General features: G+C 50.5%; 1 protein-coding gene across 2 annotated transcripts in view; it reads left to right on the top strand.

Moving 5' to 3' along the window:
• LOC119104833 (protein spaetzle 5) overlaps positions 1 to 17,157 on the top strand; it is a 44,528-nt gene extending 27,371 nt beyond the window's left edge. Inside the window, exons 4-8 of one of the 2 annotated variants that reach the window (XM_037228557.1) lie at positions 6,872 to 6,964; positions 10,813 to 11,070; positions 11,910 to 11,977; positions 12,575 to 12,689; positions 14,415 to 17,157. In XM_037228557.1, the coding sequence (XP_037084452.1) occupies positions 6,872 to 6,964; positions 10,813 to 11,070; positions 11,910 to 11,977; positions 12,575 to 12,689; positions 14,415 to 14,577 (697 nt within the window). In that variant the 3' untranslated portion in view covers positions 14,578 to 17,157. Of the gene's footprint in view, positions 1 to 6,871; positions 6,965 to 10,812; positions 11,113 to 11,909; positions 11,978 to 12,574; positions 12,690 to 14,414 lie in introns of both variants that reach the window. The other variant, XM_037228556.1, reaches the window with a different exon arrangement.
• The last annotated feature ends 2,108 nt before the right edge of the window (positions 17,158 to 19,265 follow it).

The following is a 19,265-nucleotide window of genomic DNA, read 5'->3' as shown; positions in this document are numbered from 1 at the left end:
TCCAGTTTGACATGCAATGTGAAATCGAGCACTCATTGCAACATCGCTGACGTTTGTGGTCCCTTCGAATTCGTCTGGCCTCCACAGTTTTTAATCCAATTTTGATCTGCTTCGAGATTTTGGCGAATTTCTCGACTCGGTCTATTCCAATCTGTGGAAAATTTAATTTTTCCACCCCGCAAAAAGCTTCGTCGTGCTTCATGGCTGCTATCGCTGCTAGCAGTGATAGCAGAGACCGGGGGGACGCAAGGACGGAGATTCGGTTCCTCAAAAACAGGGACAAGCGAGAGGAAGACATGGGTTTGTAGTGGGGACACAGCTTGCGACGCTGACTGTGAAATGTGTGTGGTTTTCAACTCAGCTGGGAGCCCTAGCGACCCGCCCCCCCCCCCCTCCCCCCTCTCCCCAACTTGGGCTCCAGCCCCACCATCGTTGAAAAAATAGAGGGCGAAAGCCGTGGACACCAGATTATTGGCATCGTTTGGGGGTATTTTTTGTCCCTTTTCGCCGCTAAGCCTCAAGTCATGCTGTGAAACTACGTCTCTAGATCTTTGTATGAGTATGGTATATATACATACTATACACTTACTCGCTCATACTTTCTAATTATATACTTACTATACAAAACAACTGCTGTGCTTGCGGGTATCCTCATCTTCACACAGCCGACGAGGACTGGTATGTGCGTGTAGGACAGGCGATTGCACTTATTGTTCTATCAAGGCACACCTTGTAGGAAATGATACAACATTATATTTTTACTGATGCGACTTTACGTTTTTGCGATGAGTTATGTTCCGTTACAAAGATCATTATGTCTGGAGATCTCCCAATTCAAAAAACGTGAGTCTTTGTTATAATCTCAGGCATCGCAGCACTGTGAGCTGAAAGGCGGGTCGATAATTAGGGATTTCCACGCTGTTAAGTCGGATATTCTCAATTAGGCATCGGCGTCATGGGGAGTACGTGAGTAAAAAGTAAAACGTGAGCAAAAAAGCAAAATGTGAGTGATCTTTTATGAATCAAGTATCGCAGCGCTATGGGCCAAGTGGCGGGAGGATAATGAGATATTTGTTTTCTGATAAGCTCGGATGTTCTGCATCAGACATGGGTGACATGGAAAAGAACTGAAGACGATGTGTTCTGGAGTCTCCTGCTTTTTTATATAGTAAATGCCATGGGTCATCAAGTGGGATGGGTCCTTCCACGTGTTAAAAAACAGCCACTGGTCCACACGCCACTCGTGACAGCAATCTGTCTATATGTAACGCTTGCCATTCGCCCGTCCACATGTCACACGTGACCGGCCGATCACGTCACGTGACTGATGGCACATCCAGTAGCGGCTTCAACACCCAGTGTGGGGGGGGGGCTTCAACACCCAGTGTGGGGGCGGGGGGCCTCAACATCCAGTGGTGACTCCAACACCCAGTGGTGACTTCAACATTCAGTGGTGGCTTATCCAAGCAGTGGTGACTCCAATAACCAGCGGTGACTTCAACACCCAGCGGTGACCTCAACACCCAGTGGTGACTCCAATACCCAGTGGTGACTTCAGCGCCCAGTGGTGATTTCGACACCCAGTGGTGACTTCAACACCCAGTGGTGACTCCAGCACCCAGCGGTGGCTTCAACACCCAGTGGTGGCTTATCCACCCAGTGGTGACTCCAATAGCCAGCGGCGGCTTCAACACCCAGCGGTGACTTCAACACCGAGTGGCGGCTTCAACACCCACTGGCGGCTTCAACACCCAGCGGTGGTTTCAACACCCATTGGCGACTTTAACGCCCACAGGTGACTTCAGTGGCGACACCCACTCCTAGAGTTCAATCCTTCGCTGTCACTGTGTGGGTGGACCACCTGACCCCGCAGCTGGTCCCACATCTCTGCACCGCACAGAAGGCCGGTCGGAGCTCCTGCGCTCGCCGTGTTCAATGCACCGCTACTGTAATCCGGATGTCACCCAGACGGTGCAAAGCAGAATCCAACTTGTATCGGCACGGTTCCATATCGGCGATGATCGACAATTACCATTGTATTTGGTTGTCTATATCATTGTTTTTTAGCTGTCATATCGCGTTTCCGTTTCCGTTTTTCCTGAGCATACCCCTCATGGCCGCATTCCACGGCAGCCATAAAAAGTCTGGTGGCTGATTCGCGACCTTATGAAAGGCTCTGGCTGCACCATTCCGAGAAATGGAGATACAACTGCAAGGATGAATCAAAGTATGGACGAGGGAGTGGCATGACCATGGAGATGGTTTGGACTTAGCCTATCCACGTTTCTTGAAATTTCAACACCGTCCTCCGATCAACCTTGACTTGGAGGGGCTCAAGCTGAGCCCCTCCGCTCACGCATGCCCTTCCTTCACAAAACAGGTTGACAGATTGACAGATTGACTAGATCGACACTTTTGTAGACGTTTCCACACGTCTGGATGCTGCGACTTCACCGCCGACTAGCTGGAGACTGGTGGCGACTGCGCTACGGGCTGCGCGGTGACAGCACCGCGGCTGCACGGAGACTGCACCGCGGCTGCACGGAGACTGCACCGCATACTGCACAGTGACTGCGCCGCAAGTTCACGAAGACTGTAACGCCGTGGAGTACGCGGAGTGCGCCGCGGAGTGCACGGTGACTGCACCGCGTAGTCCACGGTGACTGCAACGTGGCATGTGCCGCGGACAGGACAATGACAGCACTGCGTACTCCACGGAGACTGCACCGCGTACTCCAGACTGACTGCACGGCGTGCTCCAGAGTGACTGCACTGCGTACTCCAGAGTGGCTGTACCGCGAACTGCATGGAGACTGCAGCGCGGACTGCACCGCGGACAGCACGGCAACGTCCCGGTGCCTCAGCAACTGAGGCGCGTCTGGATTCCACGGGCGCCAATCGACGCCAACCGACGCCAGCCGGGCGCGCTCATCCGCGGGTCACGGGCGGTGAAAGGCCGCGCGCCAGTGTCGTCGCGAATGTCACCTCCCCGTTGCCCCCCTCCCCCCCCCCCCGCTCCTCCTGTCGCCCGTCTCCCCGCGATCCGCCGTGGTTCGGTTCCGCTGGCGGCGGGGGTGGGTGGCGTAACCCCAGCCGCTCGGGCCGGCGGTCGGCGCCGCCAGTGGGCGCGGTTCAATGGGGCGCGACTAGATCCTCCAGACCCTTAAGAGACCCTCAGAGGACCCGCCAGGGGTTCTCCAGGGGTACTTCAGGGACCCTCCAGGGGCTATCCAGGAGCCAACGGCTGCGGAGCTTCCGGCTACCGGCTTCTCCCTGGCACCGGAGAGTTCAGCGCGGGCGAGGCTGGTCTGAAGAGAATGGTGGCCGACGGCGGGCGAGGGGCAAAAACCACCTCTGCCCAGCAGCTCGTCGCAATGGTTTCCGTGCTCTCAGGACGTTGTCCATCGGCGACCCCAGAGGCGTACTCTCCACCTGCCACGTTAGCCCGTGGCTCGTGAGGTCACTCTACAGGATCACAGGTCACGTTGTAAGCCTGCGGACCGGTGAACACCATCTCAACCATGGGCGGGCCGACCGACTGACTTTCTTGTCCCACCGATCAGGTCGCGGGTGACTCACAGGGCATGGCGTTCTGGGATCGCGACAAAGAACGCCCGTTCCCAGCCGTCTGCGGTTATGCGGTGGGACGTCTCGAAGCAGACGGAAAGCGGGCGAGGTTGCCGACAGGTTTGACGACGTTGTCGTCAGGCGGCTCGTGTTTTTCTCTGGGCGGCTTTGACGCCGCTGCAGTTCTGTGGTCTGCGGTCTCCAAACAGGTGGTATGTGGTGGTGCTAGGGAGAGAGCTCGGGCTCGTACCGGCTTACCCGTTGCGGCGAGCGGTGGGTGGGTGCGAATAGCAACCTTTCTCATGGGTGGAGCGATGGGTCTGTGCGGAGCAAAAGCTCACGCCTCAGCCGCCTGTGCTTCAGAGCTGGAACGTGGGGCTTATCGGTGTGGTGTAGACAGAACTGACCTCCAGTCGTAGCCCATAGACTATCGCTAAATACGGATGATCTTTGGCGAGATCTGGATGAGGTCTGGGCCATTTCCGGCGGGAACCCGCCGATTCCCGCGGAAAATCCAACTGCAAATGTGTTTTCTCGACGAGCGGTGCTGGGAGATATTCCATCGGAAACACATGCAAAACGTGTGAGACTTCGGATTAACACGCGCTCGGGTTGGGGGGATCAAATTGACCCCCGAAGGTTTTTCCGGAATGGTTTCCGAACGGCGACAAATTTTGCATAGCTGCAGGCAGTTGAAAAGCGGATCGTCTGACATCAAAAATTTAGATGTACCTGACCAGGTCGCTGACCTATGGCAGACCAAAGTCAGACCATGGTTTCAGCGAAGTCAATTTTTAGGGAAACCTTCAATCTGATGCTACAGCGGAGTGTCAAACAAAGCCATACATCTCTGAGATGTTTTCTTAGGCAACACAACAGTTGAATGAGCACATTACATTGACCTAAGGTCAGGTCTGAAAATCAGGCCAGGGTCAAAACCAACCTGTTTTATTACTCCATGGTTTGCTGTATGGGGTAATTTCTGGTGCTCCTTCCGAATTTATTGATAGCAGGAACCGCCATATACATCTTCCGTGGACTTTTTTGAGGTCAGAACAGGTCATTGACCTGAAATGATTCAGGTTAAGATTTTGTTTTTAAGAATACACTGTCTAGCGCAATCTTTGCCGCTTATTTGGATGCAAAACTCAGAACGGTCTTGTATGATTTGATATCCATGACCTTCGACAGGTCAATCAAGGTCACTGGCCTTAAATGAGTATGCTACATTTTGCTTAGAAACGGTTATCTAGGTCCTGGGGGCACTTTGGAGACCAACCTGGAATTTGACCTTGTTTGACCCAGTTTGACCCGAATATCATAACCTAGGAACCTGAAACTTTGATATAAGTGGGTTCACGTACAGGTCAACACCTCCTGTGAATTTTGTGTCTCTAGCTCTCTTAGTTCCTGAAATCTCAGTCGGGGTCAAATTGACCCCCACCCGAGCGAGAAGTATCCAGCCGGCTATCCGGGCACGTGTTAAGATGGGGCTCCCTCTGGATGAGGCTCCCTCTGGCCCTGCTGACTATTGCCAGAGAAGGAATGAGCGTGCGTCAGTTGATGTGGGAGGAGGAGCGTTGGCACTTTTGAAACTTCCGTTTTGAAGCAATTTAAATTGCGCATAGGCTCACTGAGGACTGCTGTTAGCTCATAAACGTCATGTTTATTTGTAGATGACAGCGTTTCCATGCTCCAGTGCCGCCATGCGTACTTCACAACCAAGACAAGTCAGCTTTACCTTAAGCTGGATTTTAGCTGAATGCTGTACCTATGCTTTGTATTTGTATTTGGCTTTGTATTTGGCTTTGTATTTGGCAAGGAGCAGATCACAGGAACCCGTCCGATTGACACGTTCATAGCATTGGGAGTATTATGATGAAATTGTGTCCCCCTATTTACCGCCTATTACATGGTGGATGGTGCCGTGCAAATGTGATGCTTACTTGCTGTGTGCGTCAGGTTTTTTGTCTGGACATGCTCCCTGCATGTTTTTGCATCGATATATCCAGGAAGCGCAAGGTTTTTTATATATTTCTATTCCACACACCGCTTGTTTTAGCATAGGCTACAGTCTGACTGTGGCAGGCTTTACAGTTGAAAAAGCCAGGATGTTTTGTAACACTGGTATCCCGTCCATACCATCTGTTCTTCTTTAACAAAAATGCGGGAGGCCTCCCACATTCACAGCCTCCCCATTACCCGCATTTTTCCAAAATTGGGCGCTCAATCCGTGGATCGTTCCACTTTGGATAGAAACCCACCGGGTTACCAGGCCCATGAAAGCCTGTAGCGACAGCACACGTTTTGCTGCAAAAACGTAACACTGCAGTGGGTGTTGGCATTGCTTTTTTGGTGGCTCCTCTTCTTTACGTGGGGATATGCTGCATCCACGGGGCCTTTAGAATGATGATAAAATTCCATCTCAGATGTAGATGGTGAACTGTGCTCGCGTGCTTGCACCTGAGCGCACCGTGTTGGCGTGTTTCGTTCTGCTTCCCCGACTGCACCGTGCTGGCGTGTTTCCTTCTACTACCCCGGCTGCACCTTGCTGGCGTGCGCGCGTTACCTTCCTGGAGCCGCCCTCATCGCGCAGGAGATAAACGATGGATATGGTGATAAACGACTCGCATGCCAAAGCCCGCCAGGACGAGGATTGTCGCAACACGCCGAGTGTGGACCCGGTGACAAAGTGACGTAATCGCCTCGCATCGGCATGCAATGGCCTGCCATCGGTATGTAATCCTTAGCATAAGTATGCCGCCGTGCCCCCGCTGCGCGCTGCAACTGAGACACTCGCCGGCAGCGCGGCATAGACCCATCGGGGCGGGGGCTGCGGTGGCGTGTCGGGTTCGTTCGGAGCTGGGTCGCGTGAGGCGCCCGCGCGCGGCGCCCCTTGTGTTACGTCCGTGCCGGCTGATTGCCAGATTTCAGCTGATGTGAGGCAGCTCCACCCGCCGAACAAGGCCGCTTCAGACGAAGGTGCACGGCAGCTCTCATGCGCACGGGTGGGAGCACCACCGTCTGGCGTTACCCCGCAGACAAATCTGGACACATGCAAAGAGCACACGCTTCTTGGAGATAACAAGTGCAGGTCGAAATCTCTCCATGGAACGCGCCAAGAACGCCTGCTCTCTCAGTGCATGGATAACATTTGTCACTGTGCTGTGCAAGTGGCTGTTGGTTATTATGTTAATGTCTTTGACCTGAATACAGGATGTGTTGTGCCATATTGTAATATCTACCGTGCTAGCCAGGCATGGATGATGACCTCTAGTGACACGTTCCTCTTCTAACATTCCAGTGAGGTCATAGAGAAACTCCTGATCCGGTGGAAGTACGACCTGTCTACTGTGTTCTCAAGCGAGAACAGAGATACATTGACCAGCGGCTTAGCGTGAGTATATTGTTCCCAAGCATCAACAGGTACATGTCGGCTGGGGTGTACCATGAGTAGTTTTTGTGTAGTTCCGGTGAGGCAGGATTGCAATGTTTCCCGGTTAATGCGGTGCTTCCTTGCCATGCGACGACTGGCTGCGGTGCCACGTTTATCTGCAAAGCTTGACCAGAATGTCGATGAACAGCGCTTTGACCACTTCGGTGGTGGGGTTCGCTAATGCGCGGGCCTGCGTGAGCTTGGTGGACTTGGACTACAGCGTGATTTCGGTAGGCTGTTCCTCGACCGTCTCCTACTCAAGAGACCTGGGGGGGGGGGGGGAGCGATCGCCGTGTCGAGGAATTAACACCGCTTGCACTGCCGCCCACACCCGTTGGTTCACGGGCGCGGTCTGCTTTGAAACAGATCCATCAGTCTGGTGACTTTGGCGGCACGGATTCGCTCTGCGTCACCAGCTCCGGGTCACCAGCTCTGGGTCACCAGCTGCAGTTGGCCGCCTTTGGGGGCGTGGCGTACAGCAGGGGGCCTAGCTCGCGGGCCTCACCGCCGCGCGCGTAGAACAGTCGTCGGATGTAGAGCACGTCTCTGGTGTCAAAACACGCGCAATAGCGGCTGGAAACCTGGTTTACGTCAATAACCTTGGAATCAAGTGCCGTGCTTAAATTTGCTGTTACTTGGCTGTCAACTTTGCCTGATTTTGCCAGAAATTTTCCAAAAAAAAACGCCGCCTCAAAATGACAGAATCCATCACGATCTCGAAAAATGAATGCAATCCTGCAAGTGCAGTTATCCCATCACCATACGTGCTTGGCCGCAGCGAGCGTCGAAGGTTGCTTGACTATCTCATCATCATACGTGCTTGGTCGTAGGGAACACCGAAGGTCACTTGACTATCCCATCATCATACGTGCTTGGCCGCAGCGAACGCCAAAGGCCGTGTGACCACCCCATCATCATACGTGCTTGGTCGCAGGGAGCGCCAAAGGTCGCTTGACGATCCCGTGCTTGACTATCCCACAGCAAGCGCCGATGGCCACCTGGCGACTGTCGGCTACGCGATTAATTTTGGAGAGTGATTTTGGCATGAACCGTAAGCAAACCACAGCATTATGACAAACATATACATCCAATGTGTGGTCTTCTCCGCTGCCGGCTCAGGAAGCTTGAAAGGTTCGCGTGAGAAGGACGGTATTTCCCATGAGACTTGAACCGACTTGAGCCGTTGAACCGACTTGGTTCTCTCCTACATCTATGGCCGTCCCTGTGTCGTTTTATTACTGACGCCTCGCTGCGCGCTGATCACGAACGTATCCTTTGACATGGAGATTTCGAAATGTCTTGGGCATCACACCCACTTAAACCTTACTATTTTTCATCAGCTTTGCACGAAACACACGACAACACAAAGCATACCGTGGCCAGGGAATACATCCATTATCTACTGGCGGTACTAGTGTATTATGAACAGATTGGCACCAACACCGACATTCTGCCTTTATCCAGTGAGCTAAGAGGTGTGCGCGAATTTTGGTGATCGAATAAATGCAATATTTTCTTACAGGTGGCTGCAGCGCCACTAGTTGTGCTTATTGAAGTTCCCATTGAAGTTTTCTCACGGGCACTGCCGCCGTAGTCCTGAGGAAAGTTTCACCGTTTGCCGCCGCATTATGTGCCCCCCTCCCCTCCCCAGTGCCCCTCGGCTGGCGAAAACTAAAAAATACTTACCGTATACCGCATATGAAGCAATGTTGTGATTGGAACGCTTCTTACTCCATCGAAAAGTTTTGCCATGGTAAGAAATGTTCGCCGTTGATGAACTGCGTATGTTGCGAACGCCTGCACACAAACTGTACGTGAGGAGTGGACGCGGTTTGGCGAGGGTAGCACCCGATCACGACGTCCATAGTCCAGTATCCCGGTCCATAGATTTGCTGGGAAAAGGGCAATGGAAAAAAATGGCAATGTGCACGTATGCATGAAAAAGTGCAAAATTGGGGAAAATACATGAGTACAAAAACTATATATATATATATATATATATATATATATATATATATATATATATATATATATATATAATTGTTACTCGTTAGTGCATTCGCGTCATGCTAATCGGAGGACCTACAACGGTGAATATTGGCAGACCACCTTAACAGTGTCACCAATAGTGGATGCAGACTTGGTTCGGTGAACGCGATTCCCCATTCGCGACACGGCAACACGCGACCCACCGCGCACGACGGGCAGAGCCGGCTGCACGCGCGGGCAGTATCACCCACGAGCGGCGCCACCATAAAATGCTAAAGCTTGTATCTGCCGCGAGGTGGCGGTAGGTCGCATTCTTGCGTGATCTGGGGCGCGTTCGGCCGGCAGATAATCTCGGAAAATTATCCGGAATGGCGTTCGGTACTGCCGTCATGGAGAATTACCCCAGATGATTTTCCGTAGCGAGGGAGAATCGCGAAGAATTTTCAGAGCATGGTCAAGACAGAGAATCTGTTTCCGCTGTGCGTGGCTATGATCGTTGGCTGTGGATGGCGCATGGGAGACTAATCTGGGGAATAATTTCCGGACCGGCCTAATAAAGAGGGAGAATCTCCGCGGATGATTATCGGAGAGATAATTATTCGTTGAATAATTTTGCTTTGGCCGAGTGCGCCCCTGGTGTATGCGTGCCTGACGTTCTCACGCTTAGGCCTCCCTAGTGTACAATGCGACAAAACTTGACGAACGCACATAACTTAACTTACGATGACTTAACTTAGCAAGCGACAACAGGTCTTTAATAGCAAGCGGCATCCGAAAAACGCGCGTGAGCAAACATCAGTATCGTGGGCACGGGCAGGAAGACGGGGACACTGATATGCCTAGTGGGGGTGGACAACAAAATCGTGAATTGCGGCATGGCGGGCGGACTCAACGGAGGAGACGACTTGAGAACGTGACATTGAGTGTTTAGAGGGCGGGGGACGGGGTGATATTGGGATATGGGAGGTGACAGAATGGCAGAGCCCGATAATGTGCACGACGCCACCACCGTACCGCCTCCGGCCTCGCGAGATGACATCTTACTTTGAGCGGTGTACGATTTCATTACATACTGATCGTGTCAACCCCGCCATCAGTGTCTGCAATCATTTCGCTCCGTCCGATTTATATATTTACGCCGCTAGCAATAGTTGCATTATTTAAATGCTTTTATTTGGCGAATTGCCTTAAAATGTGTCGCATGTTTCTCCTGACAACAGGTCAGCTCTGCCTTCTTCCGCTTCCTCTCCCATCGCAGCGCTCGCATACATACTGAGCGCGTTAAGCGACCTGTCATGAGGTTACATTTGTGACAAGCGACATGCAAGCGATTAGGCCATTTCCACCGGGCTCCGATGTGCACACGCCTGCTGTAAACAAGCGCGTGCTACTATGGGCATCTGCCAGCAAACGAGTGTTCGAAGCTGCGTCACAAAGTTGTCGAATGTGTATACACCTTCGTTGTGTACAGTGTATGCATGCATATGCGCTTGCAGAATGGAACCAGAAAAGCCGTGATGATGGGGGCACTCCCTCCGAAATAATTCATCTGATTACATAGCATGCCCTAAGCTATCGAAACAATGCCTTAATTTGTTTAATCTTGGCAGAATGCAACTTTGATCTTCCCATAATACTTTCAGTTTAATGCGCTTAAAGTTTTAGTCTGTACCGGACGTCATACATTAATGCTCGATGGTCCAGGTAAAACGTCATGTAAAATGCCTCTGTGATCGGATCGGCTTACCTTTCGAGATGCAGTAATGGGGTCCAGCCGAGGATTTGAGTAGGGGTGTTTAACCGCGGACGTCTTCTTTCAGTCGAAATACTTCTCAACCATGGCCACGCAAGTCTGACGGTCACTCACGGCGCCACCACTCATACGGCAGAGGCTGGCCGTCCCGCCAACCAGCGTTCAGGCCCATTCAAGGCCACTACGGCCCACCAATCAGCTTCGAAGCCGCCGTGACGTCAGACGTCGGATCGACCAATCCCGGCTTCGTGGTGCAACCGGGCGTGTCCGGGGTCACGTATTCGGTGCCATCGACACGTCAACTGCCACCGCGACAGCAGCCGGGGTACAGCCGTCGTCCACTCGCTAATAACCCCGTTAACTGGGCGTGAGTAGTTGTAGGGCACGTGCAGTAACGACGTGGGCGATCGTGTCTTAAATGCTTCGTCTAAACTCGCCGTTAAACCGGGTCAGATTCTCGAATTTCTCCTGAGCAAGAGTCTGCGAAATGGTTATTTCCCTGGGGGAAAATCGCGCATACTTTTGCTTGTGGAGAGCATTTATGATTCTTGCTACAGCTAGAACTTGGGCTACGGTGTAGGGATGTACAGAGTTAATCATATGTTAGGAACGCTTTCTAGTCGTCGGTGATGGAGGTGATGGATGTATTTTGCGGCTAAGGCTTGCATGGAGTGTAAGACTGTGGTTGCGATGTGTTCGATTTCTTTTTGACCTCATCGTGTGATTTTACTCACAACCTGTGACAATCAGAATTACGTGCTGATGACTTGAGAAAAACCGTAATATTGTAAGATCTCGCGTTGCTGGCCATGTAGTCACATGACACGTGGTGCCCCAGCATTTGCGTATGATGGTATTTGATGGGATACGAATTACAATGCACTTGCATTAAACAGTTCACAGGATTGCAACGGATTTGACATCACACCGAGCTGACCGTCCTCAGTTCGGGCTAGCCCTACTTTGTGCCTATTTCCGGCGTCAGGCACGATGCTGTTTCTTCGAAGGTCAACGCGGGAAGCGGCAGCCTCTTAGAAAGTTTCTCATCCCTGGTTGAGAGCTGTGTCATGCTGCCTAGGATCGTACTCACGACCCACAGCGCCACAGCCAGCCGCGCTAACCACTCTGCCATCCAGCACTGACGTCGTGCACGCTCGTTGACAGATACAGCTTCGCGGTGCCGCGCCAGAAGCGCCAGGCCGACTCTGGCGGACAGCTGTGCCCCACTACAGGTATAAGGCCCTGTCGCACCACTCACCCTGGCTAGGGAACAAACCTGGGTGAACTTGGTGAAGTGTGTAGCCTTCTGAAGGTGATATGACCCCAACGTGTCGAAGAAACGACCACAAAATAAGTTGAAATAAGTGTACTTTTGGACAAATTTCATCTTGCTCCGTGACGTTCGTGAAGCGCGGCTTGTGAACACAAAGTCCAGTTCGGATGGAATACAGCGCATGGATGGGGTTACTACGCTCACCAGCGCATTTTACGCGGATAGATTGGTGTTTGCCTATCTCCCTTAGTGATATGCACTTGTTGGCCCAGCCTCGCTGTAGATGGGTTCATGCTGTTATTTCGGATGTCTCTGGCTTTTTGAAAGTTCAGTTGTTGGTGGATGTGTACGGTTTATATCTAAACGTGGCATAAGTTCCAGATGCCTAAACCATGCCTGAACGGCTGTTAGGAATATGTTGTTTTTATAAATAACTACCGTTTAGCTTTGGTACAACGTATCTGATTGGTAAACGGACCAGCTGGCAATGCAATCCAATCGTTGACTGGTTGTCATGCCAGTCCGAGCGCCTAACCGCCTTCTGATTGTTCTCTAGGCCAGTTCGTGTCGCCGCGGGCGGGCCTTAACAACCGTGGAGAGTGGAGATTCGTCGTCAACATGGGAGACCTGGATGACCAGTACACCCAGCTGGTTCGCTCTGAGCGATGCATGCAAGTATTCACTCTGACCGTGAGCCTGTGGGCGAGGTCGTTAAGGACCACGCGATCCACGGGGGGTCAAAAGTCGTGGAGATGTCTAGCTTTTTCGACGCGATTCTGTGCGACGCCACAGATGTAGAGCTTGTTCTCCCATCATCACATCACAACCGTGTTCTGACCTCGAACAACTACTGCATGGTCTCAGTTTTACCTCACGTTTGTGCGTGCTGTAGAAGACAGCGTGCCATGGACAGTGACTTGCGCGAGGCACTGTGCGCCTTCACATTACCATTACTCCTACCTTGTCCAAGAGTTTCTTCTAAACGTCACGAGAAACACGGCCACTTGACTCATCCTGGAAGCCTTTAAGACACGAAAGACACCGCATATGGCTACCACGCTCCCCAACTTGGTTTCATGTCCGTCTTCTGACCTTGCCGGGTCTTCGTGCGCCTTGATCGTGGTCTGCGTGGGGTGCAACACGCTACTTCCTCGTACCTCTCGCCCGCTATGTCTCTGTCGTCGGATATCGCGTTTGGCGATCTTTTCCTTATTCCTCACGATGATCCCCAAGATGATCCATGGTGTTATTCGCATTGCCAGCCCACTGTCCATGTGAAACGGTCACGTGACGCACAGTCACGTGACGCATGCAACGGCTTCCTTCATCTGTTCTCGTTGTAATCTCAGCTCCTCACTCGACTCATCTTTTTCGCAAGACTTGGACAGGTCACAGCTTCCGTCTTGTTCCGATGATGGTGTTTTGACGGGCTGCTTATTTGTAGGCCTGTTAGATTTGTAGGTTTGTAGGCTTGTTAGGTTTGCAAGTTTGTAGGCTTGTTAGGTTTGCAGGTTTGTAGGCGTGTCAGTTTTGTAGGTTTGTAGGCTTGTAAGGTTTGTAGGTTTGTAGGCTTGTCAGGTGTGTAGGTTTGAAGGTTTGTTAGGTTTGTAGGCTTAAAGGTTTGTTAGGTTTGTAGGCTTGTAGGCTTGTTAGGTTTGTAGGTTTGTAGGCTTGTCAGGTTTGTAGGCTTGAAGGCTTGTCAAGTTTGTAGGTTTGTAGGCTTGTTAGGTTTGTAGGTTTGTAGGCTTGTCAGGTTTGTAGGTTTGAAGGCTTGTCAGGTTTGTAGGTTTGAAGGTTTGTTGGGTTTGTAGGCTTGTAGGCTTGTTAGGTTTGTAGGCTTAGTCAGGTTTGTAGGTTTGAAGGTTTGTTAGGTTTGTAGGCTTGTAGGCTTGTCAGGTTTGCAGGTTTGAAGGTTTGTTAGGTTTGTAGGTTTGTAGGCTTGTAAGGTTTGTAGGTTTGTAGGCTTGTCAGGTTTGTAGGTTTGAAGGTTTGTTAGGTTTGTAGGCTTGTAGGCTTGTTAGGTTTGTAGGTTTGTAGGCTTGTCAGGTTTGTAGGTTTGAAGGTTTGTTAGGTTTGTAGGCTTGTAGGCTTGTTAGGTTTGTAGGTTTGTAGGCTTGTCAGGTTTGTAGGTTTGAAGGTTTGTTAGGTTTGTAGGCTTGTAGGCTTGTTAGGTTTGTAGGTTTGTAGGTTTGCTAAGTTTGAGCGTTTGTATGTTTGAGACATGCCATCGGGTGTGATGTCGTCGCAGTCATCTGAAATAGGAAATACGCCTTTTATGACGTCAGCCACACGGGTCCTGAAAACAACATGGAGTTCCAGAGTTGTGAATAACACGACGCCGACTACGCCATCGCTTTCTCTGTGCTCGTCTGACCTAAGGATCGTCTCACTCACAGATCAACTCAGTGCAGCGGCCTCTGCACCATCCCGGCAGGTATGACCGCCACCTGCCAGCAACAGTACGTCCAGAAGAAGATGGTCGGTCTTGACCCGAGCGGCTCTGAGGTGTACACCGATCTCTACTGGATACCGCACTGCTGCGTCTGCCAGATCCGATAGACGCGCAACGGTCTCCAGGTCCGGTAGAATCGAAGTGCGAGACTCGGGGCACTGTGGCGCGGTCCGCGCTCTGGCGAAGGTTCGACGGATAGCGATGAGCCCGGGGAATCCGGGAGCGGTGGAGCCGGTAGAGGCAAGTGTTAAGCATTTCTGTGTGAAGTGTGCCCGGTGGACTATCGGAATCGGTAGAGACAGCTGCGGCCGCTGTGTGTGGTGAACTCCCAGGATGGGTAGAGACGGCGGAAGCCAGTGTGGTGGATGAACCTTAGAACGAACCGAGACAGCATGGCCAGCAGATTCGGTGGCGTGCGTAAACACTCGATAGATGGCGATGCTGCCGTTGGCGACTGCTGTGCACGGACGAGACCAATGAATCCCCAGTGCTGATGGAGCCGACTGAGTAAACTACACTCCTCTACCACCCACCTCCCGAACACAGCAGTGAGCTGGATGAGCACATTTCGAGTGGTCCTGACCTCGCGGTTTCGGCTGACAAAATGGCGACGACCGTCTGCCTACGGTGGTGGGAGAGTCAGCGGCCCTTGGTCCTGAATCCCGGTGACCTATCATATCTAGTGCGTGTCGTGCGGGTGCTGAACGGCGGTGCACTCCTACTATGACGTCATTTGTCTTGTGATGTCACTCGGAGGCGGGGCGGTCGGTGTAGTAGCCGAACGAGATCGTCCAACCAGTCATTAGCCCAGTGGCAGCGGAGAACTGGAGACGGTGTTTAAGCGCCGTACATTGGACTGTTCTGTATTTCCAAGCAACTGCGCATGGGCTAGCTTTTATCACCTGTAACTGTTGTCCCATCACCGTTCCAAATGTCTTGTTTGTCCAACTCGTGCGCTCTTATCACGACTCGCAACTCGGATTAGTCGCGCTAGGCCAGTCCGCGTCTTGTGGGACGCCGGACGCGGTGGTTTAGAAAACCATTTTCGCACGTTTTCGTCCTGTTCTAACAGCACGGTATTCCTTGGCTAAATTTTGGTCTCTTGAATGGAGACCATCGGTAAGTAGTTCAGAAATGATCGTAGCGTGTTTGTGGCATTTGGTACCTCATGTGTGCTGGCAGTTGAGTGGCATCGCACCAACCCATGACAGTTAGACTCTTCGCAAAACCACGTTGTGCTTTTTTTATCCGACAATGACAAAATTTAATTTTTTTTTGCTGTAGTCCGCACATCCGCGATACGGAATCATAGGCGGACGAACCTTACTCGTTGCAGAACATACTTTTTCACAGCTTAAGGGGATGAACCGGCAACAAAGCATTTTAAAAATCGATTTTGAGTGAAATATGGAAACTTACGGCACATCCCCCTGATCCATTCGTTGTCTCACTTCTTGCCAGGAGGTTCATCTCCGCATTGTAATAATTCTTCAAGGTCTAGCTTCAGCATGGACCCATGTCTGTAGCAGTGGTATTTTTTTTTATTACGACAGGGTTTTGGCCCACAGCGAAGACAAGGCGAAAAGTGACGCCATTTCATTTTTCGTGATAAGTCTAGATGGGAAAGCTTTTCCTTGGAACTAGAGTGTCCTTGGTGTATTTTTATGAAGAATGAGCTTTAGGTACGGACAGTTCATTCAGTGATGTTCGACGTAAACATTGTCAAACCTCGTCGAAGAAAAAGTACCCTTAGTAAATTGAAGGCAAATATCTTAAACACCGAAGTCTAGCAGAAAACTTTAACAGTCAGCCCAGGGATAAAAATTCTGAGGAATCTGTGGAGGGTCTTACAGTTACCTCGCGTGAAATTGTAACCTAACGTCGGGTGGAACGTCGGGTGTAAATTGTAACCTAACCCGCCTCCTGGACTGTCCATATCATCTGCCAGTTGACCTTCACGTCACGATGATGTTGAGTCGTAAAATTCTGCCACATGACTTATTTTGGCGTGACGTCACACTCCGCCGCACCAATGTAGAGTGTGACGCCGTAGCCGAGACCGCCGCCACACTCTGCTATTAGTATTGTGACAGATCAGTATCTGACGCCACTTAGTCAAAAGGCCTCCGGCGTTTTTTAGTGTGTCGGGTGACCTTCCACGCGCACTGTGTTTTCTTGACTTCCCACGAACCCCTGATGTTTTTTTTTTAAACCACCAAACGCTCGCTTGACTGATTTCCGTTTTTGTCTAGCACGGATACAATTTCTGCATATGTGTGGGGTATTGCTTTGTGAGCGATGTAGCTTGCAAGTGTCCGGACAGCGGCAGTTCGCTGTCCGATTACAGAAGTCGTTCATTTCTGCATATCATGCCCGCTTACTCACCAATACCGGCGTCAATTTGTAACATCTGAATGGTCGCTAGAACGAAAAACAAATCGCCGTCAGCGGTGTCTGACGTCATAGATTTTAGGAAACACCAGCTCGCCCTCAACTAATATCTGAAGAGGCTTTGAAATCTGCACGAGGGTTTGGTAGTCGGTTTTGCACTAGGAGTTGACTTTAGTGGCTCATGTGGTTTTACTAATATATTTATTCAGGTCTTGTCGTTGTGTGTTTGTGTTGATTGTTCGTGACGTGGTATGTTCGTTAGTGCACGCCTTTAATAAAGCCATAAAGAGCTCAAAGCCATTTGTCTACCTTGTACAGTCGCGTGGAGATACAGTCATTTGATAAAGAAATAAGTTGTATAATACCACAAACGTCCCAAAAGACCAAAGGTCCAAATGAATGCGAAGGTGCTCAAAATCCTCTCAGTTTTTTCGACCTGATCGATAAGTTTTCTCTCAGCAGGATCCTGACGTCTTCCCGTGATGCATCAATGCCACTGATGTGATTTCATCGACACCAATATCCGAAGATCGCAAGCGGCTTTTGACGTCTTCGGCCGCAGGGGTTACGTTACGGTTCAGAAGTGCCTTTCGTTACGGTTCAGAAGTGCGTTACGCGACAGTTCAGCCCTGAGATGCGAACGAGTCGTAAAATCGTTCCTCTCCTCTCATGCCATGGAGCCTGGGATCACCCTCGTGACCGGTACCCCGCCCTCGCTCCTCCTGAATGCCATTTGAATGTGGTGAGGTGTGGTGGGAAAATAGTATGCTGCAGCGACACGTTTGAAATCACCCAGACGGAAAGCTGGGCCATTATGTCCTAGTTCGTTGTCTCGGGTCTGCCGTTATCTTGTCATTTCTCCATCTATGCAGGGTGTATGCATTAAGCATCGAACAAACTTTTAGAAAATTGTCATTTAACTTCACACAGCTCCCCGACATGTAGCCTTGATGTGATAAAACGGTTCGTCGCATGCCAAATTAGTGAAAAAGGTACCCAAGTTAAATTACTTGGCTGCGACGGTTTGGTAATTAAACGAAAACAAAAACAGAGAGTGGTCAAATTGCCTGAGCATGGATAACTAGTGCAACTCATCAATGGCCTTATTTAAGGCTCTCCATTCAAGGCTCTAGAGCTATTCACATTTAAGTTGTTCTGTGTCACAGCTATAGTTGTGTATTGTAGATATGATTTGCATTACTTGCATTTATAAGCATTTACGTCATTAAAATCAAAGAAGATCACACATAATCAAGATGAAGCAATGTGCCTTAGGACTTTTTTGGCCTATTTTAGATTCTACAGGACACTTTTTCGGTTTAAGATGTTGGCAAAAGCTGCAAGAAAGCTTCTCATCAACACGTGGTCTTACCACGTGCCGAGTTCAGCGGCCATCGGGGTCGCGCCCTGGTAATTGTATTTCTGTATGTTACCGATAGGTGGCACGGTTGGTGGCAAGTGCATTGCGCACAATGCGCCATACACCACACCAGAATGTTAGTGATCGTGGCGCTGATGCATCCTTCCACACGCGATTGCTGTGCGTTGCCGCCATATTCCTACGATTATTTACATATGTTGTTCTGTATACAAGTTGTTTTTGTATGATAAGGTCCCAGTGATGTCAAGCGATGTCATACTGACAATATTGACATGACTAAGAAAGGCTGCAGCTCTGTGTCTATACCATTTGTTGGCAACGACTATGAGCACGGCTTACAATGTACCAAAGGGAAATAGTTTAGACGTCATGAGAGGGGTGAAAATGAATAGTTGCCTGGCGGGCGCCTCTTGATGCGGCACAGCTATCGTTATATGCGGGCTTAAACTGGGTTTCTAGGCTGCCTAAAAAGGAAGGAGCAATATATTGGGTTCCGAATTGGGCACTGATTGAGGTGAAGACGACATCACCGGTGCTGAACAATAGGTCGTGGGGCGTGTTTGAAGAAGGATGTACCGGAGTCACGGAGAGATGGGATCACAGAGCTGTTTGAGGAAACCAAATACCGATCATATTCTTGTTAGGCTAAGCAGAACTAAAAAATGACAACAAAAGCAGCAACAAACAGTGTTTTACGGCTGCAGCCCAACTTAATAAGACTGTAACATGCTTTGACCAACCGAAGACGCTAGAAATTCTCGACTCAGGCTTAATAATTTCTTGGCGTTTGAACAATGAGATGCCATGTGTTTTCACCAACAAGACACAAAACAGCTATCGCCGATCCTAGCCGTCTCTATTACCCTTTGCGTACAGAAGCGCAACAGTTTGTTTGCTGATTTGGACGCACCGAAGGCGCGAAATTGTTAGTTTTGTTAAACTCATGCGTTTTCCCCAATCTGGACCAAAACATAAAGATGTTTTTCAATTACATGCAAATAAAGCTGCACATAAGCTGGTAAC

Source organism: Pollicipes pollicipes, unplaced genomic scaffold (genome assembly GCF_011947565.3).
Source record: "Pollicipes pollicipes isolate AB1234 unplaced genomic scaffold, Ppol_2.1 Scaffold_6052;HRSCAF=7182_pilon_pilon_pilon, whole genome shotgun sequence".
NCBI lineage: Eukaryota > Metazoa > Arthropoda > Thecostraca > Pollicipedomorpha > Pollicipedidae > Pollicipes > Pollicipes pollicipes.
The sequence above is the reverse complement of the archived record's forward strand: the minus strand, read 5'-3'. Positions and strand labels throughout refer to the sequence as shown.